We start from the raw sequence: 20,346 nt of genomic DNA, 5'->3' as shown, positions 1-20,346 counted from the left end.
GGGACATCTACATGAAAAGAGGCTGTGTGTTCCATGAGAGACCTGGTCTCTTGATGCTGCTTCCCTTCCTGATGAAGATACCATTTTTACCACAGCTCCAATGGTACCATGTGGGGTATGAGCAGCAGGAAGAGAGAGGCTCCAAAGGAACAAAATCCTGGTTCTCTTAGAACAGCTTTTACTGGAGTGTTAAGTCTCCCAGAGTCACCTATTCAGCAGTTTTAATAAGCGGCACTGCTTCCAGTTCTGATGATTTATTTGCATTACCAGAGCACCTAAGAGCACCAGTCATGGATCAGAGTCCCATTGTGCTGGATGCTGTACAGAGAACATAAAAACTCTGATTCTCCCTTGCTTCTCTGGAGGTTTTAATCAGGGCCTCCTGTATTCCGTGGTGTCTGTGTGCCTGCCTGAGTCTGCAGACGAACTGAAACAGTAGCTCAACAAGAGCAGTGAACTGCCCATTGTTGACTCTGAAACATAAAGATGGCAAGCCAATTATCTCCTGGCATAATTCCACTGACTTCAGTGGTGTAACCCCAGCAGACAATTTGGCCTACAACTTCAATGTCAACATTAGCTATTTAATCTGCTCATCATTTTAGCAGAAAGTTGTAGTTAATGTGTTTATCCCACAATTCCAAACTGCCTCCCACAATTTCCCAACAGCTAAAAGCTCCATTGTCCTTACCAACTTCCCCTGCTGACTTCTGTGATGCAGATCAGCATTGTTGACACCAACAGCCTTTGGCACATTAAGAACAGGGTGAGGATGTTGTAAAATTGGATTTAATATAAACACATTACAGGGGTTACTGTACTGATTTTCTTAAACTCGTTTCATGTTTAGTTTATTTTAAACATTCGTTTATCCATCAGTTCAGATGAATTTCCACTCTCCCCCCTTTCCCATTTTCTTGCTATTTACTCCTCTCCTGCCTTCCTGTGACCTCACTGCTATCCCACAATAAAACCAGAAATGGAGTTACTAAGCCATGCGCCCGGCCTCCCATGATCACCTGCATGTATGCTGAACCCATTTCAGACCCTGTGTCTGGATTTTAATATTTCTTCCTAGGCTGTAAACTCTTCAATACTTGTACAGTGCCCAGAACCATGCAGCTTTAACCCTAACTGGGGTCTTTGAGCACTACCCTAGTGTCCCAAGGGAGGGGGCTTTGCTCACTTATCTTGGGGACAGGAGGTCTCCTACTTCCTTGGGACACTATTACACACCTCACAGTCAAGGACTATTTCCACATATCCAGCCACTGACTAAGCCTAGTTAAATCTGGCCCCTGTGTATCTTCCCCAGGCTGTGCTGAGTTGGGGCAGGATCACCGTGGGCCTTGAAGTAAAAGCTACTGGGCATTTTTTGTTCATTTTCTCCTCTCATTAATTACTTGGTCTTCTATTGGTATCCCTACACTGCTTGTGACCCACCTGCTAGGGCTACGTTAGTATTGAACAACCTGCTACTTACATGGGGCCTAAAGCCATCTGCCAGCCTGGATGCTCTCCATGGAAAACTGAGGCTGGAAAGAATCTTGCATCTGAGTCCAAGTTCATGCACCTGGTAAGTAATCCCTTTGTAACAGTCACCCTGTCGCCTAAAGGCTCTGACCGAGCTCTAGGAGTCTTTACTATTCCACAGTTGATGCTGGAACAAGCACACTTGAGATGAAAGGTGCCTCTCCAAACAGTAAGAGGCTGGTCGTGCATAGCTCCTCTGCTACTGAGGCCCCTCTGCAAGCTTTCTGCCCCAAGGAATTCTTGTGCTGAAGCAGCATTTTACGGGTCTCCCTCCCCAATCTGCTGTTCTGATTAGAGATGCTATGTCAAACATGGCCCCAAACTAAGGTTTTTGGATGTTGAAAAGCAAAATGTTACTGACCCCAAGTCCAATAGAAACAGTCCCAGGATTTTCATGAATTCCAGTGGAAACAAGCTAAATAAATCCTCCTGTGGGCTATTGCAAGAGGAGCATGGAATGAGCCTGCCTGCTCAGTTTTCATTGTTCAGCTCAAAACCAATGCAGAAAATAAACAGGACTGAGCACAAAAAGCAGCTGAGAGAGGGAAGCAGTTCTGGATTCTGCCTCCAGGGGCTGTTAGAAACAGAGGGAAGGAAAGTTGTAGTTTGTACATTATGTTCTAGCTTGCTAACGTCATTTATCTTCCCTCTCTCTGCAAGGAAACTACCTTTCCTGACTTATCCAAACTACTGTATCAGCCCACACAAGGTCTCTCTACTGCAGGAGCTGAAAACTCCCTCCCACCCCCTCTTCCCAGAGAGAGCCCCACACAGCCTTGGCAGAGGAAGCTGGAGAGCTGATCTTTGGGGGCTCTCGTGTGCCAGCATCTGTAGCTAAACAGCAGTAGAATTCTAGCCCACTCCCCAGCTGTTCTGCAGGCAGGTGCTTTCTTCAGCAATCAGGGTGCTAACATACAAATATCAGTTTGAGCTCAGCAGCCTAGGGGTATTTTTGTGTGACTGGTTCAAGGCTGAGCACATTGTTGGTGCCTAACTAAAGGGCTTCTTTCCATCTGTGAGCTCTGGATGACCTCTGCCCCACGCTGTACTACTTCATATCAGAGGAAAGAGCCCTCAACCTTTCATCCCCACCACCTGCCCATAGCAGCTAATCATGATTCTGAGGACCAGCCAGCCATGGTGGTTCTTCCCTTGCAGCTGTCCCATCGACATCCCCATTCCGTACACAAGGGACATCATGGTAATCTCCTCCCACTCACACCAAGACCCAGCAATCTCTTCAACCAAGAGAACTTGAACTCTTTGTGAAGAGCTGTAGAAGGGGAAGGGATGGGAACCAGCAGCAGTAGGGTCGTGGCCTAAACTCTCACAGACCTATCTGCATACACTCGGGAACCAGCAGCAGTAGGGTAGTGGCCTAAACTCTCTCAGAGCTATCTGCATACACTCAGGAACCACTGGCTGCAGCTCAAAGTACAAGCATTTTAGTATTCTGTTCATGGGGCCTGAGCTCCTTACTCACTTTACATGGGGATATCTTAAAAGTTAGCAGTCTGCTTGGGGGATGGTGAGAACACAAAGCTTGCTCTAGATGGAAGCCACTTTGAGAGAGAGAGAGCTGGGATTCACTGCAGTGTGTCATCCTTAACGTCTCCTTTGTGGTGGTGGAGGGGGTCGGTTCTTGATGGTTTTGCACTTGGGAATATGTCTCTCAGCCACCTTGGGTGCAAAGCGGCGGTTGCAGTGGGGGCAGGAGATATAGTCTGGGTTCTCTACAGGGGGCAGTGGGGGCAGGTCTGAGAGCTTCCCCCCTTTGGAGATCACATGCTGCATTTCACGGGCCTGGCGCAGGGTCCGGATGAAAGACTCATGCTTTTGTCTCCAGTTGTTCTTGGGTGGCTCATTCTGCACAGAGGGGGAAGAGTGGTTAGTATAGATGGCAGGAGCTATGACTGGGCTGGCTCCAGGTTCTGCCTTTACTCACCATCTTCTCATAGAGGGCGTAACCCCATACTCAGCCCTGAACCCACCTCCAGTTCAGCAAACCCCCAGATTGGTACCACCCCTTTAAGGCAGCTGAGACAGTGGAGACAGATGGTGGGTGCCAAGGGAAGGCATCAGTCACCAGGAGGAGCAGGGGAAAGTAGCCACTTAAAGGGAACCTGCAGCAATGGGTCCAAGATACATCAGGCAGGGGCTGCTGGAGCGTGGCTGAGGGAAGCTGATGTTCCCATTGGTTTGTTTTAACAATAGGCTTTTAGATCAGGTCCCAGGCTGCCCCCAATAGCAGCTCCAATTATACTGCAGCTCCCTCAACCTAAGCACAGCAGACATCCCCCACCCCTCCCAACACTAAGAGGTTGCCCCCGATGGGAGGATCCTAGCCTGGTGGGAGTGGGTTGAGCCCCTTTCAGTGGGTTCTACCCCTTGCACAGTGTAAAAGTCCTGGAAGTGGCATAGGTGTTGGAATAATTTTTATAGTGGGGGTGCTGAGAGTCATTAAGCAAAACTGTAAACCCTGTAAATGATGGAAACCACTTCAAGCCAGCAACTGCAGCACCCCGTTCCAGCACCTATGGGAAGTGGAGGTGGGTCTGATTTCCCCCTTGCTGCTGGGAGTGCCCCAGTCAGGATCTCCTAGTTGCTAGTCTTGGCCCATGGTAGATTAACTGTGCCCAGGAGCCCAGGCCAATTTGGGGGGGTGTCAAGCAGAAGCCATGGTTGCCCTAGCAGGAGCCTCAAGCCCAACTCTGGGGCTGCTGCAGTACAGAAGTGAGGGTGTACCACCCTTATTTCTGTGCTGCCTCTGGACGTGGGTCTGATCTCCCCACCAAGAGCAGCTGTGCAGGGGAAGGACAAGTACCATCCCTCCCCAGCCCAGCCTGAATTAGAAGCCCCCAGCTGGGGCACTCCAAACAGCACCCTGAGATTGGATTTTACGGGGAAGGGCTATTTCACAGCCTATGACACGTTTTTCACAGCTGTGAAATTAGTAGGGCCCTACCTTTCATACCCCCTCATTATTTTGGAGATCAGGTGACTATCTCCAGGAAGCGGTGGTGTCCTAAACCAAGCACCTAAAACCTTCTAATGCTGGGTCCTGTGCATGGGCTCATTGCTGGTCTATCCCCTAAAGTTGGTGATATTCTAGTGGGCCTGAATGGAGTGTCAGGGACATAGTAGGTATTATTAAAACAGGTATAATTCCATGCTTCTTAAAGAGGATTCCAAGGGGGAAGGACTGACCCACCCCCAGGCCAGCCAGTTGCCTCGAAGTGCATGTTACCTGGGTGGGGTTTTTACCCTTCCAGTGCTGATATTGCTCCAGCTCGGTTCCCCTGGCTCTCGCCATGCTTGAGTCAAATACTTTCCTCTTGGAGCCTTGGCTCTTGCTGCAAACATTCACGTGCTTCTCCAGCCGGAGGTGAAGAAACTTACGCCCACAGAAGCCACACTCTCCTAGCTCCCCCTGCTCCCTGCCAGTGGGACCCTGTGAATGCAACAGTTCTGCTGCAGGATCTTGTTCTGAGGAGGCTGCTGCAGGTGGACCCTGGCTGTGTTTCATGACCAACTTTGAACAGGAGGCCATGCTCTCCAAAGCCATGTGCTCTTGAATTTTGCTGTTGCTGGCCACCAGCCGCCCCTTCTTGAGTCTCTCTATGCCCTGCACATGGGGAAGGTGGGTATTGTTTGGCACGGGCATGGCATCCTCTGGAGACTGCTCCCAACCACAGTCCCCCTCACTGGGCCTGGCTGTAGCCCTGAAAATGTTCCCCCCAGAAAGCCCTGCTGCTTTCTTCTCTTGCATCCTCAGACCCTCTCTCTCCTTTCTCTCTTCTACCTCCACCTGCTGCTTCTCTCTCTGGATCCTCCTGAGTTCCTCCTCTGTTCTCCTCAGCTTCTCCCTGAGGAGGACCTCTTTCCTCCGGATCTCCTCCTCCAGGCTCTGCCCAGCTGCCTCCAGCCTTTGGATGTAACCCAAATCTGCTCTGCTTGGATGGGTGGCTGACTGCTTATGCTGCTCTGCTGCCAAAGAAGATGGCAATACAGCTGGCTGGGCCCTGGCTGCTGGCAACTTCCCTCTTTTCTTTGAGCTATAGTTATTGCTGGGAGATTCAGCCATGGGTGGCGAGCTCCTGAGCTGACTTGTGCTGACCACTGGAATGCTCTCAGCCTTGCGGTGAAAGACTGGTTTCAGAGGGTAGGATCGATCCACCCCTTCTCTCCGCCTGGCTGCCCACTTGGAGGGCAAAATACTGGTCTGGCTGGTGAGATACCTGCTATGGGGTCCAGCAGAGTAGAAGCCTCCCTGTCCAGAGTCCTGCTGGCTGCTCCCAGAAGAGAGAGAGCAGGAATAACTCCGGCTTTTGCAGATGCAAAGATCCTTCAGTTTCTCCTCCTTGTCACGCAAGAGCTGTTGCTGGAAGTTGTTCTTCAGGTGTTCTAGCTGGGACTGGTGCCCAAGGGCCTTGGGATAGTATCTCTTCTGCCCTGTTAATGGAAGACTGGGAGCTGCCACCATAGAATCCACAGGTGGACACACAGCCAGTTGCAGCTGAGCCATTCAGTGCCTGCCACAGAACATTGGGGCAAAAACAAAGACATTACAGACATGTTTGTTCCCAAGCTGAGGCTTCCTCCCCCAAAATCTATACTCTAGAGCAGGGGCGGGCAAACTTTTTGGCTTGAGGGCCACATCTGGGAATAGAAATTGTATAGTGGGCCATGAATGCTCACAAAATTGGGGTTGGGGCTCAGGTCGGGGATGTGGGGTCCAGGGTGGGGCCAGAAATGAGAAGTTCAGGGTGCAGGAGGGGGATCCGGGATGGGTTGGGGGAGTGAGCTCTAGGGTGGGGCTGGGGATGAGGAATTTTGGGTATAGGAGGGTGCTCTGGGCTGGGACCAAGGGGTTCAGAGGGCAGGAGGGGGGATCATTGCTGGGGCAGGGAGTTGTGGTGTGTAAAGGGGTGCAGGCTCTGGGGTGGGGCTGGGGGTGCAGGAGGGTACTCCAGGCAGGGATTGAGGGGTTTGGAGAGTGTGAGGGGGATTGGGACATGGGGAGAGGCTCAGGGGTGCAAGAGGCATGCTGCCCCATCTGCAGGCACCGCAGCTGCAGCTCCCATTGAAGCACCGGAGAGGGCCACTGCAGCGGGGCAATTGGTGTGCATAGGAGCCACAGCTTCCAGGAGCCACATGGAGCAGTCCCTGACCCTGCGCCCCAGCTGGAGTGCCGGAGCAGGGCCACATGGCTATTTCTGGGAGCCACGTGGAGTAGCCTCTGACTGCTCCCCGGCTGGAGTGGGGCAAGACCAAGACCCTGCTCCCTAGCAGGAGCTCAAGGGATGGTTTAAAACGACTGGCGGGCCGGATTCAGTCTGTGGGCCGTAGTTTGCCCACCCCTGCTCTAGAGGCAGTACGCTGACTAGCCCAAAGGACATTAATGGAGCTGTTGAATTCTGTAAAATTGCTTCTTTCCCTGCCTGTGCAATGTCTTGCTATAAAAGCAGAAGGAATGTGCTCAGCCAGCAGGGAAGTCTATGCCACTGAGAGCAGGAAATGGAGGCTATAGCCTTCTGCTGATATTAGAACTCACCAAAACCTCTCTAAGTGGCACATTGCAAACAAGGCTGAGAATGGGGCAGGTTTGCAGGGACTCTGTCAGACTAAACTGCATTTATTGTTATAACACACACACTTTTCCTTATATTAACCGACAGCCCGAGGTTACTGAAGCTGAATGAATTCTGACAGCACCTGCAAAGTGCAGCTGATGCTGATGATTGTTTCCTTCATTGCCCTTCTCTCAGCCCAGCCAGTGAAAATCAATGAGGTCACGTTCCTTGGTGGGATATTTCCGTGCCCCAGCCGCTGAGACAGGCCGCGTTGTGAGACGGAGACCAGTCAGGGCTTGCTCCGAGAGAGGTGGCTGCTGAGCCGGGACTTGAACCGGGCCCTTAGGTAAAGCACCCTGCCTCCTTTCCGCGTGGGGAAGGCCCGGCCCGGCCCCCGTTATCCCCCCCGTCAGCGAAGGGGGTCGGGAGGTGCTCGGCACCACAGAAAACGCCCTGCGGCGAGCGAGGCTGTCCAGACACGCTCCGACACCCAACCCCCTGTCCTGCCTGCCTCCCCGGGCGAGGTGCTGCCGTCACGCACCCCGGGGAAACAAACGCCCCGTCACCGCCATCCTCACCTGGGCCTCCGGCCGCGCTAGGCGCCCCGCGCCCCGCCTGTTTACTCCAGTTGCCTGGAAACCAGCACGCCAACGCTATCTCCGGGGTCGCTCTAGCCTCCAGCTGAGTCGGCCGCTCTGGCACTCGGCTCTATGGTCTGGGGCTGCTCTGGTCCTGGCTCTATGACCGGACGGCGGTAAAACCCGGAGCGCCACAGCGATTGGGCAGCGCGAGTTCTCGCTCTGGCTACGGGTCCCTGGTGGGTGAGCTCGGCCGGACCCGCGCGCGCAGGGATCGGGCCCGTCTCCCCGCCCTGCTGCTTATTCCTGAAGTTGCTGATGGGGACCTGTCGTGGGCGGACGCGGGACGCCTGCCCGGGGGGCTGGCGAAGGCGTGACCCCGCCTCCAGGGCACGGCGGGGAGCAGGGGCAGCTCCCTCTGCCTGCTGGTAGCGCCGGGTGGCTGCTTAGTGGCTCTTCCTTGGGCACGGGTCCTGGGACTTTAGGCACCAAATAAGGCGCGGTTCCTGCCTGCCTGTCTCCCCACTCCCACCCCACCGAGCACCGCAATGCAGCCGCAGTGGGGCCCTGCGGGAAGCCCGTCTTCCCTGCGTGGGGGAGGAGGGTGGCAGCATCCCCCTGGATCTCTGCTAATAGTCGCTGCTTTGTTTTTGTACCAGGCTCACGTGACTATGACTGAGGGCAACAGCCTCGTCTCTGTGGACTATGAAGTCTTCGGGAAGGTCCAAGGAGTGTTCTTCCGCAAGTACACCCAGGTGTGTCTGCTGCAAATGCTGGAGCAGAGGGTGAGGCTGGCGGCTCAGCCAGGATGAGGCGGCTCAGGCACCTTGATCTAGTCACCACCAGGGCCCAGGCTGTACTGAACTCCCACCTGTATTTGAATCTCAGCACAGGCTGGGCCTGAGCTGCCTCTCCCAACTTGGCATTGGCCCCATCTGCCTTGTAGCTGCTACTGTTTCCCCCTACTGCTTTTGTATGTTTTCTCCTTTTGGGGTAGCTGCAGGAGTCACCAGTTTTGCCTTCTGGATCCATCACTTTTTGTGGGAGAGGACTGAGGTTGTTGCAGGCACAGAGGGTGCCCAAGGCAAGCAACAGTGGTTTGTGCCTGGAGTGCTTAGTGCCAATGAACACACATCAGGGTGGAGAAGCAAGCAAAGTTTATTTGAGATCTCAAAACGGTGCTGGGAGACTTGACATGCCTCAGATCCAGCACACCTACACAAGCGGCTTTTCCCTTTTTATACTTTTTTTTTTCTCTTCTTTCTTCCCAACCCCCCACCCTTCCTCCCCCTGTAGCAGTTATGTAAGCGCAGGTGCACTAAGTAATCTTGGCCGCGGCAGCTCGTTAGTAAGTTTTCCTTCTGCAAGTTATCTTGTCCTCCTGCTAAAGGTGCACAGGCCTCATTATTTCTGCTTTAGACCAGTTAGAACTGTTGCAACTGATAACGGCTGTTAAACCTGGCCTTTTAGGTCGATTAAAGTTCAAACATGGAGGGACTCTTGTCTGCTGAGGCCTAAAACCAGGCAGGCTCCATACCCTTGTGGCCTTCCACCCTCCCGAGTTACTTAGGGTTATGCTTAGTGACACCAACAAGGTGGTCCAGGTGTTGGGTTGTGACTTGCTGAGGACTTGTCTCACTAAATAAATCCAGCCCATTAAATCCCAGCTCCTAGAGTAAGAGTATTCTTGGGACTGGAGTGGTCTAGGTATTGCTGACCCTCCTAGAGAATAAAAATCTAAATTTGGTACTTTAATGAAAAACGTTAACATTCAAGGTCAAAGTCTTTTCCTTTTGGAACCTCCCATCCTGGGGAGTCACCTTACCCTCTTCCTGGTCAGCCAACATTCTGTTGTGATCTCTTAATGGTCTCCATCTCAGACTCTTTCCATCAAAGGTCCCAGAGGCTTTTGTGAGGCTTCTGGGTCATTTGTAAGTAATTCAGCTGAGACTGAGTCAGGAGAGTCTTTGATGAGTCACTAGCATCATGGCTTTTATACCCACAGCTGTGTTTTGTTTGGAATCTCTTCATGCTACCTGTTGCCAGTGACCCTTGGATTGTATTCCCTGGTAACTCCAGGGATGTATTGCAGGTGCTATTCAATGTAAAGATGTTACAGTGGATAACTGGATTAATCCCAAAGTGCATGCTGTATGGCTATTCCATGGGATCTTTCTTATACATGGCTTTACCATGGTCCTCCCTGGGGGCTGATTCCTATATAAAAATGCCAGTCTGTGGTCTGCCTTCAATTCATATTAATCCCATCTTCATCTCACATTTCCTTTTTAGGCTGAGGGTAAGAAGCTGGGGCTGGTTGGCTGGGTCCAAAACACTGAAGATGGCACTGTGCAAGGACAAATCCAAGGTCCCAGTGTCAAGGTACGGGAGCTGCAGGAATGGCTCAGGAAGACAGGAAGCCCCAAATCCCACATCAGCCGAGCAGAATTCCGCAATGAGAAGAAGATTGTTGCACTGGATCACAGGAACTTCAGCATTGTGAAATAACTAGACTGAAAGACAGAAAGCACTGAGGAGAGAGTTGAGCTCTCAAAAACTTCCCTACCAACCTTTACTTGTTCAGTCAGATAGTGTCCAAAAACAGAGAGCCCTTTGTTTTATCTTGTTACTGTTCTAATTTATTATTTGTTTGTTATAGTATTTAACCCTGAATCTTCCTGAATGCCATGGGCAGGAAAACAGGCAGACTGGAGGGTGAGACTGCCTTTAATAAAGGGATTGTTTGGAAACCCAACCTCTCATCTGAATTTATTTGCAACCTTTCAAACTCACTTTGTATATAAGAGAGCACATGGTCAGTATAGTGTCCCATCTAGTTCACAGAAGTCACATAACCAGCCTTGGAATTGATATCTTGGAGGGCAGAACCATGGAATTTTGGCTTCTTCTAATATTAAATACTGTTAAAGAATCATTCACCTCTGTTTTTACCAGTTCTCAGAAACATCTGTTTTATCCCATCCAGCCATGACTGTATTTGACAGTTTCTGTTCTATTGGGTGCCTTGTGTGTACTTCACACTAGCGTCATTGATGTTTTTGGGTGATGGTTGGCCAAGCTGGGAAAGCTTTTAGTGGTACTGCAGCAACACAGCCAGCAGGGAATATTGCTGCTTGTGATGTTTATCACAATATATGAATGAATATAGGGCTGGTACAAGACCAAACACCATAGAAATTGAAGTCCTCTCTCTGTCCCCTCAGATTGGTAGAGTAGTAGCACAGCATGCCCAATGCCTTGCTGCTAATTCTCTAGGAGGGAGAGGAAAATTCAGTCTGTGTAGCCGATTCAGTCTTTAGGCTCTATACTGACCAATAAAGTGGTTGATTAAAACCAATTGTAGCAGTGGTGATGGTCTTGTCATGTTGTCACTTGGCTACTAGTAAGTAGACCTACCAACTCATTTTGCAGGTGGGGCTGCCATAATGGGTTTGAAATAGGACCAGCTTCTTAAGGTTACCATATTACTATTATTTTTGGCATGCATCCCTGTACAACCATGGTATATTATTGTTATTAGTTCATCCAGTTATTCTGAAACATAAGATTTCTTTTGTCCCATTTTCAGTAAACTTAGCCTGCCCACTATTTCTTTGTGTGAACACAGATTGCTGTGGAGTAGACCCTGTATGTTGCTGCTCGCCGAGATTTTGGTACACTACCATATGAGGCACGCCAGCATAGAGGCAGCTGGCCTCCAGTCAGTGTTAACATAAGGAGAGGAAGAAGTGAATCAGGAATGAGCCTCTCTGGCCCTATATGGCTAGTGACCTCCAACCCATCTGCACCCTCAAGGGAACGTGCTGTCTACTTACTAGGTATTTATATGGCATCAGTCACCATGCCAGTCTAAACCCAACCTAATTTTCCATGCCACCCACCATCAAATGTCTGCTCAGCTTTCCTATAGGCGCTGCTCCATTCATGAGAGTGTTATGGGGATGATAGGGAAATCAAGGTGGGCAGCCTTGGGCACACACCCTGACCATGCCCCACTGAACAATACTGACAATATGGTGCGTTTGCCACGTCAGAGAAGCCAGTGGGGCGGCAATCAATTGACAAAAGGCGACAGGCGCCACCGTCAAGAAAGACTACAACTCCCAGGATGCACTGAATCATGTTGCAATGTATGCTGGGAATTGTAGTCACTTCCGGCCTGCAGTGGTTCTTTCCTCGGCCCCACATATCTTCACTGCGCATGTGCCACAGGGTTTTTTTCTCCCCGCCTTCCTTTCACCGGACTGAGTTTGGGACTTGTACGTTGCGAGTCAAAGAAGACGTGGCGGGCGGTTAATCGGTCGGTCTGTCTGTCTGTCTCGCGCCCGGCCCTTAGTGTGGAGGGGGCCCCTCCCCCTTCAACGGGTTCTGAGGGAGACAGGGGAACTGTGCGGGGACATTTTAATTCAGTCACCAAAATGCAGCTGCCTCCCTGAGCTGGTATGGTGGTAGAGGGATTGGGAGGCCCCTGTTTGGCATTGGGCAGGGCTGGGCTGGCACAGCTCCCTCACCCTGCTGCGCCCGGGGATCTGGGCGGGCTCCTTTAAGGGCCTGTTGCTTGTAAATTGATAGACTTCATCCCTTGGCTGGCTGACTTCATCCCTTCCTTCTCTGGGCAGTGCCCTAGCGAAACTGGGCATCAAACTTCCCCAGCAGAGAGCCAGAGCTGTAACGTGCTTCACACGGGCACCTGTGTGACAGCTTGGTCTCAGTGGGGACCTTTTGCAGGTGCTGGGGTGAGTGACCTAGGCGTGCCCAAATTGAAAAGCCGGTTGATCGCAGCCTGTAGTGTGGACAGGTAATTGCACTGACACCTGTGACTAGGCTGAATCCTGGGATCTGGGCTGTGGTTGAAGTAGATTGAAATAGGAAGGGGAGCACTTGCTGTACCTGCAAAAGAGGAAGGGAGCTAAGCGGGAATGCTGCTCCCCAAGGAAGAGAAAGGAGAGGGGCTTTCCTCTGCTTTTAGCACAGGATGAGGACCTGTGCTTCCCCAATCCTCTTCAATCTAACATGTAGATGTGAGGTTCAAGTGGAAAGTACACATCCTACTAAATACCAACAGGTGATAAATGAACCCATATGGTATAAAATAATCATAATAGAAAGAAAAGCTTAATTTATTAGACACCCCACCACCAGCTTTGAGCCAGCCCATGTGCCAGTGTGGTTTTATGGCAACTGCATCTTCCCAGCTGGATGCATGTTGGAGTATTTCCAAGGATAGATGCTGTCTGGCCATGATGAGGATGGATATCCTGAGTCTGCTTGAAAGAAGAACAGCAAAATAAGTTTATTGGATAACGATGTGAAGAGGGCTCTGAGCCTCGCTCTTGGTGGCATTCAGTACATATTGCTGAAGTTACTGGCAATTGGTGCTTTCCCTGTGCTGGTCGTTGATAGCTTGTTTTTGTTCTTTGTGTTTGGATTTTCTTATAGGGAGTATAGGATTAAGGAAAGGAGTATAGTGTTAATAAGGATCATGAAAATGTAAGCACTCTTATTCTTTATTGTTGCAGTTTCATGCCTAGGGCACTGGCGGATGCCTAGTCATAGCCAGGGCAGGGAAAGTGAGCACAGAAAAATGCTCAGAAAAAAATTATGGCATTCATGGAGGCAAAATTAACTTTTTTAAATAGTTATATGGTAACTATTAGAGATTTTTAAACTCTGAGCTTTTACTCTTTGTCCCTTTGTTTTTTTACAGGAGACTGTTTCAAAGAAGGAAAAGGAATGATCATCCTGAAATTTCTTGGGTTCCTCACCTTTCTGCTTTTGCCATGATCAAATGTTTGGTGGAAGACGTGCGCTCCAGGTTACGCTCCGGAGTGGCCATCAACTCACTGGCCCAGTGTGTTGAAGAGCTTGTCCTCAATAGCATTGATGCTAAAGCAACATGTGTGGCCATACGGGTGGATTTGGAAACCTTCAAGGTCCAGGTGGTGGACAATGGCTCTGGGATGGGGAGAGAGGATCTAAATAAAGTGGGTAATCGATATTTCACTAGTAAGTGCAACTCGGTGGAGGATTTAGAGAATCTGAAGTTCTATGGTTTCAGAGGGGAGGCTGTGGCCAGCATAGCAAATATGGCCAGCATAGTAGAAATTTCATCCAAGACCAACAATACAGTGAAAACCTTTATGAAACTGTTTCAGAATGGGAAAGCACTGGAAGTCTGTGAGGCTGAATTGACTAGACCAAGTGGTGGAACAACAGTAACTGTGTATAACTTGTTCCACCAGTTACCAGTGAGGAAAAAGTGCATGGATCCCATGCTGGAATTTGAGAGGGTGAGGCAGAAGGTAGAGGCTCTTTCGCTCATACATCCTTCTGTCTCATTTTCCTTAAGAAATGATGCTTCCTGTTCTATGATGCTTCAGCTCCCCAAGACGAAAGATATGTGTTCCCGTTTTTGTCAGATTTATGGACTGGGAAGAACACAGAAATTACGAAAGATAAATTATACATCTGGGGGGTTTGAGTTAAGTGGCTATATCAGTTCTGAAGGGCATTACAATAAGAATATGCAGTTTTTGTATGTGAATAATAGACTGGTTTTAAAAACAAGATTGCATAAACTCATGGACTTTTTATTAAGGAAAGAAAGTGTTATTTGCAAGGCAAAAGGTGGCCTTGCCAATAGACAGATGAGTTCAAGTCCTGTTCGGCATCGTGGCCCAGAGCTCTATGGAATCTTCGTTATCAATGTGAAGTGTCAGTATTGTGACTATGATGTATGTCTGGAACCTGCAAAAACTCTGATAGAATTCCGCAATTGGGATGCACTTTTAGCTTGCATTGAGGAAGGAGTGAAAGCATTTTTAAAGCGAGAACACTTATTTGTTGAACTGTCTAGTGAAGACATAAAAGAATTTAATGAAGACAATGGCTTTAGTTTGTACGGGATCAGAGCTCTGCAGCCTGCACTCTCTGAAGAAAAGAGCATACAAGACAATTTTAAGAAAACATATGATGATATTGTAGATTCCTATGAAATGTTTAATTTGCAGTCAAAGACTGTCAAAAGAAAAGTGACTATTCAGGAAAAGTCTTCAGATCTCATAAATTCAAATGATAATGCAGAAAAGGAAGTCTCCTCAGGTCTGATCATTGCTGAACCAGCTGACACAGCGAGTCCTCTGCTCAACAAAGAAGGCACCACTTCTAATTTCTCAGAATTAGGTATCTCAGACCAAGAGCCAAAAGAGTTCAACAATCCCAAAATGGTGTTTGTGAGTTGCAAGTCTTCAGAAAATCTCTCTGGGGAGTCCAGGTCAGAAAGAGTAGAAATAGAGAGTTATGCTGAAATGCCACGTTGTACTGAAAATTGTGTGCAAGATGCAAGAATGCGGGAGGACAGTGCAGCTCAGAAAAGCAGCATCAACATTGCCTTTGGAAATGGTGTCACTCAAGGGCAGCATGAGAGAGTTGAAGATACAGCTGATGGACCAGAACTTCTTTGTGGGAGAGCATTGATGGGAATGTCTGATGTGATGAAAGATGACAGTAGGAAAAGTAAAGGGCCAAATAATGATGGTGAAGGAAGAGTTGTTAGATCAGTACCACTGAAGTTGTGTTCCACAGGCCTTATAACTCATGTGATGCAAAATCAGCCACCACATGAACAAACTGAAATGAATTGCTCATTAAACATGCATTCTAAACCAGGTCCTGTAATTGCCAAGGACATATTTGGAAACAAGATGAGCTTTTCAGTTCAGGGTCTAAATGTTCAGGATATTTCTAGTATTTTAAATAAAGAGTATACTACACTACCCAATAGAGAAGTATGCAGAGCATATGCATATGAGTGGTTAGAAAATGAGACTGTATCAGACCAGAAGAATGAGGAGGTAGCTTCCAATACTGCAAGAGATAGAAGGGAGTGTGTAACATCACACACTAGAGAGTTGCTTCCTGTCACTTCCTTGGGTTTTGCTCATAATGAAAATAATCCAAGCAACAGAAGACAAATGGTTGAGTTATCTGTTATGCCCAGAACCCAAGCCTATAAGAAGCTGAGCTTGTCAGTACAGTTGGGGTCTTTAGAGCGATTCAGGAGACATTATGGGAAGGTCAGGAGTGCACCATCAATATCTGTTCCAGAGAAGAGGAGTGAATTTGAACCTCCAGGTGTTCTTGGTTGTCTAGCTGATCTTGACACCTTGAAGAATCAGAATAACAATTTTGAACGTGTTAACATTCGTGAAACTCAAGTTCTGGAACATGCTGATTCTAATGTTTGCCAAGCTGATTGCCTCCTTTCCTTGGAGAGGTCTCAGTTCTGTGGCAAAGAAACTTTGTTAAACAGAAAAGCTCCTTGTGTGAGAGAGAGTCCTTTGACATTGACTGACTACTCTCAAATTAGAAGAAAAGACCTAAGTAGCAGTAGATCACTTGGATCACTAGCTTCTAAACTGTTCAGAATGAAGGGTGACCTCAAGGAATTTTTAGCCACAGAAGTGGTGGGACAAGTTGATGAACAATTCCAAGGAGATTCAAGCAGAAAAGGTAACACATTGTATCTTTTGTCTCAAACTGATGATTTTTTGCAGAGTTCTTATCAAATGTGTCAAAGCTCCTCACAAGAAGTAGGGGTAGACGATTGCATCCTTGCGTCTGCCTCTGATGAGCAGGATGTTCCCTGCAAAATGTATAGTACAAGAGGAGGGACTATGGAAAATGCCGTGAACCAGTCACTGCTCATCAACACAGATGGGGAGTACATGGCCACCACAAGCAGTGGTTTGGTGTTACACAGTGAGAAGAGTTATTCTGAGGGCATCTGTAAAGATGGAAATATTGTATCTTCAAAGCAGACTTCAAAAGCCACTGAGCTTCCCAATGTAACTTTGTCAAGTAGTTTGGAAGTACCTGGAGATGTCACAAATGCAGTTCAGTCTAAAAATGAGGAATCAATATTTGGTCCTGTCTGGATGCAACATTTTGATGTTTCACTGGGTAAGATGGTATACGTCAATAAAATGACTGGACTAAGCACCTACAGTACTCCTCCAACTGAAGAACTTCAGGCTGCTTGTACTAAAGATATAACTACAATGGCTGTGAATGTTGTCTTACAGAGTGGTAAGTACATGATGTTTAATTTTGTTGCAAGGAAAGAGTGATGCAGATAGTTTGGGTCCTTCTAGCAGTCTAAAATACTCTTTATGGCAATGCCTGCAATTTTCATACAGAAATAACTATTGCATCACATGAATTAGTTCTGTAGAAAACAGGAAATTGTTGATGGCAATATGGAAATAGTACAGTAGATTCACATTTTGAAAAAGGTATGAAAATAGCATACTGCTTAGCAGACAACCACCTAGTGTCACCCTACATCATGCTCTGAGAATTCTCATGATCATGACCCATTTTGTTGTTTAATTTGTGAGATCTTATACCAGCTTGAGAAGTGTATACACTATGGGTCTTTTTGAAGGTCTTTAGTAGGGCTGTCAATTAATCACAGTTAACTCACATGATTAACTCAAAAAAATTAATTGCAATTAATCTGTGTTAATTGCACTGTTAAACAATAGAATGCCAATTGAAATTTATTAAATATTTTGGATTTTTTTACATTTTCATATATATTGTATTCTGTGTTGTAATTGAAATAAAAAAGTGTACAAAAACAAAACAATGTAAAACTTCAGTGCTTACAAGTCCACTCAGTCCTCCTTGTTCAGCCAATCTCTAAGACAAACAAGTTTGTATACATCTACAGGAGATAATGCTGCCCTCTTCTTAGAATCATAGAAGATTAGGATTGGAAGAGACCTCAAAAGGTCATCTAGTCCAATCCTCTGCTCAAAGCAGGACCAACCTCAACTAAATCATCCTAGCCAGGGCTTTGCCAAACCAGGCCTTAAAAACCTCTAAGGATGGAGAGTCCGCCACCTCCCTAGGTAACCCATTCCAGTGCTTCACCACCCTCCTAGTGAAATAGTTTTTCCTAATATCTAACCTAGACCTCCCCACTGCAACTTGCGACAATTTCTGCTTGTTCTGTCATCTGCTACCACTGAGAACAGCCTAGCTCCATCCTCTTTGGAACTCCCCTTCAGGTAGTTGAAGGCTGCTATCAAATCCCCCCTCACTCTTCAGCTGACTAAATAAGCCCAGTTCCCTCAGCCTCTCCTCATAAGTCATGTGTCCCAGCCCCTAAACATTTTCGTTGCCCTCCTCTGGACTCTCTCCATTTTGTCCACATTCTTTCTTAGTGGGGGGCCCAAAACTGGATGCAATAATCCGGATGTGGCCTCACCAGTGCCGAATAGAGGGGAATAATCACTTCTCTTGATCTGGCAATTCTCCTGCGTTTGTAGCCAACATTGCAAGTTATTTGGGTACCAGATATGCTAAACATTCGTTTGCCCCTTTTTTCTTCGGCCACCATTCCAGAGGACATGCTTCCATGCTGATGACACTTGTTTAAAAAAAAAATGTGTTAATTAAATGTGAGAGTGAGCTCCTTGAGGGAGAATTGCATGTCCCCTGCTTTTATGTCGTTCCCCCCCCCGCCCCCCATTTTACCTGCATTCTCAGATGATGACCCAGCACATGTGGTTCACATTAAACACTTTCACTGCAGATTTCACAAAATGCGAAGAAGGTACCAGTATGAGATTTCTAAAGATAGCTACAGCACTTGACCCAAGGTTTAAGAATCTGAAGTGCCTTGCAGAATCTGATTGGGATGGGTTGTGGAGCATGCTTTCAGAACTCTCAAAAAAGAGCAACATTCTGATGCAGAAACTACAGAACCTAAACCACCAAAAAAGAAAATCAACCTTCTGCTGGTGGCATCTGCTCAGATAATGAAAATGAACATGCATTGGTCCCCACTGCTTTGGATTGTTATTAAGTAGAACCCGTCATCAGCAGGGACGCATGTGCCCTGGAAGGGTGATTGAAGCATGAAGGGACGTATGAATCTTTAGCACATCTGGAACGTAAATATCTTACGATGCCGGCTACAACAGTGCCATGAGAACGCCTGTTCTCACTTTCAGGTGATATAAACAAGAAGCGGACAGCATTATCACCTGCAAATGTAAGACTGAGTGAACTTTGTTTTATTTTTGAATGGAGTTTATTTTGTTCATAATTCTACATTTGTAAGTTCAGCTTTGATGATAAAGAGATTGCACTACAGTACTTGTATTAGATTAATTGAAAAATACTATTTCTTTTGTTTGTATACAGTGCTTGTATACTTGTAATCAAAAATAAATATTAAGTGATCACTGTATTCTTTGTATTCTCTGTTGTAATTGAAATCAGTATATTTGAAAATGTAGAAACATCCAAAAATATTTAAATAAATGGTATTCTATTATTGTTTAATGGTGTGATTAATTGCGATTAATTTTTTTAATCATGCGATTAATCGTGATTAATTTTTTTAATCGCATGACCCCCCTAGTATTTAGTTGCTTAAAGATGCAAATCAATGGACGTTAGGCATCTGGTGGTTTTGAAAATCCCACTAGGCACCGACCTGCATTTTTCAGTACCTAAATACCTTTAAAAATCTGGCCCTGCATCTCTGTGTCTATCAGTTTCTCTTTGTAAAACATTTTCTAATATTTCATGTAAAGGACAATATAAGCATGCACTGTGTGTGTTTCATATTTACTTCATTTTGCACAGAAATATACTGTATTACAAATATGCTTCTTTCTGTGTTTAATGTTTTAGTCTTTGTTCGTATCCTTCATTAAAACGCACCTCTTCTGCCAAGCCAGCCAGTATTCTCTGAGTCACATTAGAAGTCAGGTTATTAGGTACTTATATTAATTTATTTTAAATTAAGTTCCCTATACTAGCTTCTGATCATTCAGAGTACTATATTATTATTTCTTCGTTGTAGACTTCTGCTTCTATGGAGCAGGAATAATATCTTCATTGTTTGTACAAAACTGAGCACGCTATAATGATTTAGTTTAATAAAAATATGAAGAACGGGGCTCTAGAGATGTTTGGAACTTTGTTAAATTTGCAGCAGTAAATTTTTGTTGTGTGTTTAGGGTTTCAGTGCAGGTGCCATCCTTTTAGAAGTGAGCTTGTTCTACCCTTCCTTCCTAGACCTCGGGAAGAGAGGATTCTGGCAAGCCAGGATTTCAGAGGTAGGGTCATTTTGCCAGGACAGAGAGTACTGGCAGAGGTGAAAATAAGCGGATCCAGTCCGGTATGGTGTACCAGCAAGAGTCAGTATGATGTGCTGAACCAGACCGGCTTCCTCAGGCTGGTGATTTAAAGGGCCCGGGGCTCCCTGCAGCGGCCAGAGCCCTGGGCCCTTTAAATCATCTCCCAAGCCCTGCTGCCGGAGCTCTGGGGTAGCAGCAGCAGGGCTCCAGTGGTGATTTAAGGGCCGGGGCTCTGGACACTGCGGGGGGCCTTGGGCCCTTTAAAACACTGCCCGAGTCCCGCTGCCAGAGCCCCGGGGTAGCAGCGGTAGGGCTCCATTGGTGATTTAAAGGGCTTGGAGCTTCACTGCGGTAGCGGAAGCCAGTGGCGCAGGCCCGTTAAATCGCCCCTAAGCCCCAGGGCTCCCGGCCGCCTCTGCAGCTGGTAGCTCTGGGGGTGATTTAAAGGCCCCAGGGCTCCCAGCCGCAGCCAGAGCCCCTGGG

General features: G+C 47.6%; 3 protein-coding genes across 9 annotated transcripts in view; 2 read left to right on the top strand and 1 right to left on the bottom strand.

Moving 5' to 3' along the window:
• Positions 1 to 775: 775 nt before the first annotated feature.
• On the bottom strand, positions 776 to 7,768 carry ZC2HC1C (zinc finger C2HC-type containing 1C). Its single transcript, XM_050955731.1, has 3 exons — positions 7,685 to 7,768; positions 4,781 to 6,065; positions 776 to 3,399 (listed from the first exon to the last, which is right to left on the bottom strand). Exons 2-3 carry the CDS (start codon positions 6,056 to 6,058, stop codon positions 3,139 to 3,141), a joined length of 1,539 nt encoding a protein of 512 aa, XP_050811688.1. The 5' UTR covers positions 6,059 to 6,065; positions 7,685 to 7,768; the 3' UTR covers positions 776 to 3,138.
• A 65-nt stretch (positions 7,769 to 7,833) lies between these two features.
• ACYP1 (acylphosphatase 1) lies at positions 7,834 to 10,617 on the top strand. 2 transcript variants are annotated; one of them, XM_050955774.1, is made up of 3 exons: positions 7,834 to 7,923; positions 8,344 to 8,439; positions 9,977 to 10,617. In XM_050955774.1, exons 2-3 carry the CDS (start codon positions 8,356 to 8,358, stop codon positions 10,190 to 10,192), a joined length of 300 nt encoding a protein of 99 aa, XP_050811731.1. In that variant the 5' UTR covers positions 7,834 to 7,923; positions 8,344 to 8,355; the 3' UTR covers positions 10,193 to 10,617. The 2 variants fall into 2 exon arrangements, with proteins under 2 accessions (XP_050811731.1, XP_050811730.1); XM_050955773.1 differs by lacking the exon at positions 7,834 to 7,923 and having other exon boundaries at positions 7,949 to 8,439.
• Positions 10,618 to 11,856: 1,239 nt separating this feature from the next.
• The window catches only part of MLH3 (mutL homolog 3), a 31,953-nt gene continuing 23,463 nt past the window's right edge, over positions 11,857 to 20,346 (top strand). Inside the window, exons 1-3 of one of the 6 annotated variants that reach the window (XM_050955649.1) lie at positions 11,857 to 11,964; positions 13,413 to 16,792; positions 19,744 to 19,842. In XM_050955649.1, coding sequence (XP_050811606.1) covers positions 13,486 to 16,792; positions 19,744 to 19,842 — 3,406 coding nt within the window. In that variant the 5' untranslated portion in view covers positions 11,857 to 11,964; positions 13,413 to 13,485. Of the gene's footprint in view, positions 12,504 to 13,412; positions 16,793 to 19,743; positions 19,843 to 20,346 lie in introns of all 6 variants that reach the window. The other 5 variants (XM_050955647.1, XM_050955648.1, XM_050955651.1 and 2 more) reach the window with 5 other exon arrangements.

Source organism: Gopherus flavomarginatus, chromosome 5 (genome assembly GCF_025201925.1).
Source record: "Gopherus flavomarginatus isolate rGopFla2 chromosome 5, rGopFla2.mat.asm, whole genome shotgun sequence".
In the NCBI taxonomy this organism is placed as follows: domain Eukaryota; kingdom Metazoa; phylum Chordata; order Testudines; family Testudinidae; genus Gopherus; species Gopherus flavomarginatus.
The sequence above is the reverse complement of the archived record's forward strand: the minus strand, read 5'-3'. Positions and strand labels throughout refer to the sequence as shown.

Coding starts and splice junctions, on each gene's coding strand:
- ZC2HC1C (XM_050955731.1), bottom strand. CDS start 6,058: ATGGCTCAGCTGCAACTGGCTGTGTGTCCACCTGTGGATTCTATGGTG. Junction 3,400..4,780: donor AGGGTAAAAACCCCACCCAG/GTAACATGCACT, acceptor CCCTCTGTGCAG/AATGAGCCACCCAAGAACAA.
- ACYP1 (XM_050955773.1), top strand. CDS start 8,233: ATGCAGCCGCAGTGGGGCCCTGCGGGAAGCCCGTCTTCCCTGCGTGGG. Junction 8,440..9,976: donor TCTTCCGCAAGTACACCCAG/GTGTGTCTGCTG, acceptor TTTCCTTTTTAG/GCTGAGGGTAAGAAGCTGGG.